We start from the raw sequence: 8134 nt of genomic DNA, 5'->3' as shown, positions 1-8134 counted from the left end.
GACCCTTGACAGACACAAAATGGCTTCCACCTCACCAGGATTCTATTGATTTGGAAGTTTCACTTGGCTGCACATTTCCCTGCCACTTTTCCTCTCTTTTCTTTTCTCTTTTTCACTGAGTTTTTTTCTCTTTAGGGTGAGCATGTTCACGGTGCTTCTAATAAAATGCCATTTGGCTGCATATATTGCCACTACCCCAGTTAGACCAAGATTTTATATAGAAAGGTACAGGCCTACTAAAAATAACAGGCTGACTGGACAAACACTTCTTAAAACTACATGGGCTCAATGATTTTTGGCAAGCATTTTGCTTGATTTCTGTGCTTCTTCATTTAGCCCTGTGTGCATCTGAATATCATCAGTCACTGAGTGAAAATCTGCAGAAATGTGACAAACATAAAAATCAAGAACAAAAATGCACAAAATAGGCATTTTTAGCCTAAATGCACACGGTGCTAGCTATACTAGGCTACATACTGGGTTGCTTTTAGGGAAATTACAAACTCGGTTAAATTACAGAAGAATATTGGGTCTAGATATGGACAACAGAACGTCCAATATTTAGCCTAGTCTATGAATTTGAGTAGCCTATTCTTAGTTTTGCATGTGATTAATCCATACTTGATCCTAATGCTAAATGGCCGGGACATAACACAACTCAAGTGAACGAACTACATTCATTAGCCTATTTTAGTTGCACATTTCATAGGGATAGCCTAATGCTCTTTCACCTCACCGCTCTACGAGTCTTGTGCTGTCTAATGTTTTCGCTGCCTTCACACATCTGGCGAGTGGCGACATGATAAACTGCAGGCCATTTCGGCGCAACCTCATCAGTGAATCCCCCCCCCCCATTTTCCCATAATGCACTTGGGCGACCTACTGTCGCCATGTTTCTGTACTTTGAGTAAACAGGTTTTCATAAAAACAAGTCACGTCAAGATTTTGGGAAAAACTGTTACATCCAGTCTAATTTAAATGCATCCTGTATTTCAATCCAGTTTCCATCACTGAAGAATTTCTCTTGTGTTATGGCGGCACATGCCGGAGGTACGACATTTACGAATGATGCAGTAGCTCTCACGCTGGCATGCTAGGGTAGCGAGTTGGCTATGGCTGGCTAGTCAGCTAGCTTGGTGTATTAGCTGTATTTTTTAATGATTGCGTTAGGCCTGCTACTCGAAGATTATTTGAGCAATTGTAAGACTGTTATTTGCCAGAGCTGGTGCGTTTGTTTATTTCGTGAGACACTATCAACGTGCATACCATTCTAATAGATTCTTATTCGATGGGCAAAGTAGCGAACCAGTGAAGTTCTAAGCAATTTAGCTGCGCGAGAGAGGCTAGCGAGTCACACAGGCTTGTTTCCTGCCTAGCCAGCTAATCTAAACTGAGGTGTTCGGTCATTTGATAGTTCTAGACAATGGTAGTTCAATATCTACCCCAGTACTGTATTGTGGTGACATTAACTGTGTATTGAATAATGCTATTATGTCAAGTAATGTCAATATCTTCAAGAAGGCGAACATTAACCATGTAAGTTAGCCAAAACATTGAATTTCTCTGTAGCTAGCTAGCGTCAGTTGGTCAATTGCACATTAACGTTAGCCTTTGTTGCATAACCAGCTATCCAGCTAACTATCTTATCGGGAAAGTAGCTAGCTTACCGTCTTACATATTATTATAGCAGCTAACAGCGGGTGTTTTATGAAGCAAAACGTCTGTTGGATAATTTAAGCTGGATAATATTTGACCAGCTATTGTTAATATTTGTTATATACATTAGTATATAATCGACCGGGTCTAATAAATGATTTAACGGCTTTCTGTTTTGTCAGCTAAGTTGTAAGAAAAACACCGTTTAGTTTGCCAGCAAACATTCGCATTGACAGTTTTGTCACCCGTGCCAAGTTATGATTTTTCATTCTTCACTTGTTTCAACGTCCTGCTGGTGTGATTAGTCTAGCATAAGTGTAATTTCACTGCCCTAATATTAATTGCCCATTTTCGTATTGTTTTTGTTTCTAGTCAAAGTTATTACGAGAATACAAACATAACCTTCTTAAACTAACGTCACATGTACGTTAGTGTCAATGTTACAGGAAAGAGGACTGGTCAAGTTACAAAATAGAAAGACAAAAAACATGACGTCTATCCCCATGATAATTAAACTACAGCTAATTAACCTTTATAGGCCTATAGTCATGTGGGATACTTGAAAACCAGTTGTGTAAGTTAATTGACATGATGTGCTCCCTCTTTTAGATGATAACTTTGACGAATATGATAAGCCAGGTGCAGAGAGATCTCGGAGGAGAAGAGGAGAAGATGATGATCTTGACAGGTAGGCCTGCAGCACTCTTTTCCTCAACCTACCTGTTTGACTGTCAGCCAGCACTCAACATAACTAAAGCCATACAGTTATCATGGTTTATATTGAAATGGTGAATAACAAAGATTTTAAAAGAAATTACTGCATGGTTAGCGTTATAATTCTCTGCTCTTCTCGTCAGTGAGGTGAAATCACAGTTGTGAGACATGCCTAAGGAAGCAGTGTTTGGTAGAGAGCTTGATTTGAGTATTATCTAAGTATTCTGTTACCATGCCATTTCTATCTCAAAATTGTGATTTACATTTTATTGGGCTGTTTTCCATATCAATTGATTAACTTGCACTGCCAGATATCAATAGTAGGCTATATTATTTGAAATAACATGATTTGCAAACCACAACAAATGCAATTTAGGCTATATGTTAATACAGTAGGTCTGTCGCAGGTTGTTAAAGAGCAAATGTCAGGTTAACACATGTTTTCTTTGATGTTAACTAATGTGTAGACAAATCAGAGGAGATGCACACATTTTTAAAATTATTACTCTAAATCAGCGGTTCTCAAACTTTTTCCCCCACGTACCACCACCTACATCCTGACTCGGCTCGCATACCCCCAACATCCAACACATAAAAATGTAACACATTCTATTGACGCATTCCAGGCATCATGTTTAATTAGCCGCCCTGCGTGATAACAAATAGCAAAATCAAAATGTGCAACTGGTCTATGAGCTCTTTCAAAAACAGTGTGGAAAACAATATTATGAAACAAAAAGAACAAAGAGAACATAGGCTTAAGATTTTAAAAAAAATAATAATTTTTAACACCTGTCCGACATTGCCCTTTTCATCTCGCGTACTCCCTAGTGGCAGCTCAGCGTACCACAGTTTGGGAATCCCTGCTCTAAATTAGAGCTGGGCGATATATATATATCGTCTGCGATAATATCGTGACTGTTGTTTTAACAATGTGCAAATTGTCGTTATCGAGTATTTAAATTACTTCGGGGGGGAAACACTCGAAATCACGCATTGAAACCCCATACATCCAGGAGGTGCATGCAAAGCGGGAGAAGCCCCTGGCTGCAGCAGAGCAAGTCACATGATCGCTAGTGGATCCACATTGTCACACACATGCCAAATGTTTATTTTGTAAATGGACTTAAATTCACTCTAAATATCTACTTTTATCGATTATGCTAACCGTTAGCATATCTATGGGATTTCTCATATACATTAGCCATAAGCATTAGTTTCTATTCTGTAACTTGGAATGCTAGCCTACATGATTGCTCTTAAACAAAACATTGAAGGATATAACTGATATGTACTCTGTTGGTCTGCTTAGTTTGACAGTGAATCCTTTTGAAAGGAACTTCAGCTTCAGACTTTCTCTTGGGAAGCTGTCAGGCCTATCTTCTTTAATGTAGCTGGCTAGACCATGTCATTGCCACACACACAAGTGGGGGCAGAATTGTGTCATGACTGACAATGCATTAGTTGATTTGGTTACAAAGTGACAGGTTAGGTTATTGTAATGTTAAAATTGTAGCCTTTTAAAGGATATCCCCTAATTATCGTTATCGTCAAAATCACAAAAAATATCGAGATATTAGTTTTTGTCCATATCGCCCTGCCACCCCCACTCACTCTAAATGCACTACAACAACATTTACAGCAATTTCTGTCAAGATCGCATTTCAAAACACAACTGTGTGATGACATCATAAAAGGGAAGAATGTAACATTTGAAGAACAATTGTCAGGTTAAATTTAACAAGCAAGTGGTATGTTGAGCCTAAAGCCTGTGGTGCATTCAAATAGACTAGGTGCACGAAAGGCTCTTCATGTATGCTCATGTTTTTCCTGTGGAGCATTAACTGTGTTGTAATGGCATTTTCTGTTATATTCTGCTCCTTACACTCCTTGCACTCTTGTACTGTTGGACTTACTCATTTGCACCATCACCATGACACTCACTCTCACAGAGCACCGTACCTTACTATGCACAGAGAATCACAGGCTCAGTCCCTGCCTCAGTCATTGCAAGCGTCTCATGCTAAATCACCCCACTATGAGGTTACGGTTTTAGACTTGATTTAGATTTAGTGTTATTTAGTATAATTTGTATTTTAGTATATTCTTTATCTTCTACTGTCTTTATTGCTTGTTGTGTTTTTTATATTATATACTTTTTATTACTTTTTCTGCTGTTAGTGAATGTTGTGTGTGATGTCTGTATGCTACTGAGACCTTGAATTTCCCTTTGGGGATCAATAAAGTATCTATCTAGCTTACATCTCATCTTCACTCCAACACTGAATATCTTGTTTGCCCAATAATAACAATTTTAACACATTCTTCTTTGTCGTAATGTGCTAATTCCGTATTGAAACACCCAACAGGGTCCGTTTAGACACTTAAGCTTAATTATATTAACAATAGCGGCAGGTTCAAACACACCTGGCTCCACCGAAAAAAAACGAGTACACAGAGAGCCTTTCGTGCACATAGCCCCCCCACTAGTGAGAAGTGTTGTGATCCTTGTACCAGACATGCTCACCAATCAGAAGTGACTGCATATGCCCACCAATAACAAACATGTGAAACCTAAGGAAGACATTACATTTGTGCTTTGGAAAAATGATCTCTGCTGAATTAAAAGCAGCTTTAGACATTCTAGGTCTTAGCTATGTTCGGAAAACCCTCCTATTCCCTCTGTGTTCATATTCTATACACTATAGTCAACCAGTGATTGTGTAGCGCTGATTGCAGTTTTTTTAGACGAAATATCCTCACTGTTGCTATGGTTAGTGTCCTGTTTCTTAGAGTTAGACGTGTATGATTTGGTCTATTTCTACTGATATTGCTATTATTGCAGCGAGGCTTTGTTTAGAAAGGAACGAATATAGATATAAATGTTGTTGGTCTTCATGGGTGCTCATTAAAGAAGGCAGGTGTAGCTTGTGGGAATGCATGTCCCTTGAGCAATACCCCAAGTGACTTTTGTTAGCCTTTGACTTGCCTTGTAATTATAGTTTTAAATGGGCGGGTCCCGGAGCTTCTGTGACCGCACATTAGCCTATTACTGATTGTAGTTTGGGATTTTAAAAAAGTAATTTTTAGTTTCTGCAGGTTATGTTAGGAAAGTTGAATAGGTCAGTGTTGACGCACAAGAATGTTGCTCCCTCCTGTGTGAACTAGCCTATGACCTCACCTGTCACCTGTGTTATGTCTCTTTTTAGTGACCTTGAAGAGGACCTGCTGGAGGAAGACTGGACAAACAAAAAGGTTTGTGAGCCCCTCAAGGCCTTTTCATTTAAAAATGTAAGCACTTCCATGCAGGGCTTCAGACTCGCACAAAAATCTTTGGACCAACTAATCCGATACGTAAAATATTTACAAGCCAAATTGAAGTAATAGGAGCAAAGATTTACACACTCATGTTGCACACTTTTTTTTCAGTGTAGTTTAGGCTGTGCTTAGTTTTCTTGCCGATATCACTTTGAATTGCTATCTTAATGACTGATTTGCCCAAGTGAATACATCTTTGCGGAGGGAACAGGACTACTTGTGTGTGACCATTTAGAGCAGGGTTCTAGCAAAACACACTTTGCTGAACAAGATGAACCAGTTTTGCCTTTTCCACCTGCCTGTAGCTGCTAGGCATATTCTATGATTTTACAACAATACATTTGTTTTAGAAAAACCAAGTTGTAGATTTAGTCTTTCACGTACTTGGGACAATGGGATATAATCAGAAACAGCACAATAAGGAAAACTACAGCAGTGACACTCTGCTCAATTATATGCGTAATAAACTGTCTTTGCAGTGCTTTGCTAGGGACTCGGTAGCAGGCAGATTAGCAGCCAGAGTTATTCATAAACAACACGTTAATTTGATATGTAAACAAGAAAAATGGCAACTGAATAGGTTTCATATTAACTAAGGTGCTTGTATCGTGCCTGGTGTCAGATAGTACCTGTCGACATGTTAGCTCAACACATAAATAGAGCAAGGTTTTATTTTTCCTTCAAACTTTTGGCAGGTGGGGAAATTGTAGCTTAGACATTTGTTTATGTCTCTTGGGTGTGAAAAGTGCTATGCACAGTTCAGGCCATGTAGTGGCTACGAAAATGTAGTATTATGTGAACAAGGATGCGCTAGCATCAGCTCGCAGATGTAAATTTTTTTCCTGGGGATGGTCGCCACTGGTGACTGACAGTAAAAGAAATGGTCACAAAAAAAAAATGAAGACACATTGGTGAGCATTTTAGTCATCCTCTGTGGCATGAGATAATGATGTATTTAGTTGTGCTGTTCCTCCAAATGCCAACCACTCCTTGTCTCACACTGGTCCCTGTTTTTCTCCCAGAACCCCTCAGAGCTCTCAGACGAGGAGCTTAATGACGACCTCTTGCAGAGCGATGAGGATGAAGGGAATGTCAGGTAAGGCCATGCCAGTTCTGCTCACCTTGAAATCAGTGTTGAAGACGACACAGTGGGAACGGCAGAAAAATAACCTCTTTTTAGATAGCAGAGGAAATAAATTAATATATAAATTTAGAAAGCAAAAACATGACATTTTGACTTCAAACTGTTGGTAAAAATATGGCATACCAAAGAGAGTCACAAGATCCAGTCACGGAGAAGTGCAATCAAGATGCAGAGTTTAATTTGGCTGTATACAGAAGAGGCACACACGAAGCACCAGAATATGCGTCTGATTTGACACAGAATTATCCAGAGCTTATCCAGTACACAACAGCAAAGGATGGATAGTCATACAGTAACAGTGGCAGAGTCAGGAGACATCCAGGCTACCCTAATCAATGACTCCAATGGCATTTAATGCAAAACAAACAACAACCCTGGTGCCTTACATTATCAATAGCAAACAATATCAATAACAAATAGGCTACAGAAAACACCCCTACATGATTAGTGCCAAGTTCATCTCTTCAGTTTTAGTCTAGCCTAACTGAAATGAGTGTGGTTTTCCGGGAGAAAGGGAACCTTCCTTCAGTGCATTTTGATGAGACATAACGACTGATCATAGTGTGCTAATGTGATGAAAACGCAATATTCACGCTAGTAGGCCTATAACATTACCATAGCGGCTTATTGTTACGTGGTAGCAAATAATGTTCTCAAAGAAATAGACGTAATGTACACAGATATATTGCAATAGGTAATGGTGTAGGCCTATCTGACGAGGACCTGGTTGGAACGTCGTACTTGTACACTGGGAGCAAAGAAGACTATCTTCACCTTTTCCCCTTTGCAACTGTCAAAGAAATCCCATAAACATGGGAAGGCCTAGGGTAGCCTACATCAGGTGACCTAAAGATTAGGCCCCTCTGCATAGCATTCAGTGATTTGCATGCAGTAATTTCAACACTGACCTTGATCTAGCGTTGGCTATTTAAAGGTACTTTATTGCCACAACACAATGTAAATGAACTATAACAAACAATAAAGTACTTAGTCACACACAAATTACTATTTTACTGACTATAATAATTATGTAGGAAGTTTACAACCCAGAATTGACCTGCACACTACAAAAGTGCACCAAATTCAACGCAAATGACTCAATTTACCTGGAGGAGGTCTGCGTCCTTTCTTTTCCAGATATTTTAGGATTTCGTCGTGGTATCGTTTCAGTATCGAGCATCGAGATATTTATGGCAGGTATCGTATCGAAGTCATAATTTCGGTATCGTGACAACAGTAGTTTCAAAGTGACCTACTAATGAGTGATGCAGAACATTAAACCACATATTGGAATATTGGACC

At 39.2% G+C, this 8134-nt stretch overlaps 1 protein-coding gene across 1 annotated transcript in view; it reads left to right on the top strand.

Annotated features, from left to right (window-relative positions):
• Window positions 1-884: 884 nt before the first annotated feature.
• Window positions 885-8134, top strand: part of rbm33a (RNA binding motif protein 33a) — a 32401-nt gene continuing 25151 nt past the window's right edge. The window contains 4 exon segments of the mRNA XM_048266971.1: window positions 885-1050; window positions 2266-2344; window positions 5580-5625; window positions 6711-6784. Coding sequence (XP_048122928.1) covers window positions 1032-1050; window positions 2266-2344; window positions 5580-5625; window positions 6711-6784 — 218 coding nt within the window. The 5' untranslated portion in view covers window positions 885-1031.

The sequence above is a fragment of the Alosa alosa genome, chromosome 16 (genome assembly GCF_017589495.1).
Source record: "Alosa alosa isolate M-15738 ecotype Scorff River chromosome 16, AALO_Geno_1.1, whole genome shotgun sequence".
NCBI lineage: Eukaryota > Metazoa > Chordata > Actinopteri > Clupeiformes > Clupeidae > Alosa > Alosa alosa.
Note: the sequence above shows the minus strand (reverse complement) of the source record. Positions and strands in the feature narration are given on the sequence as shown.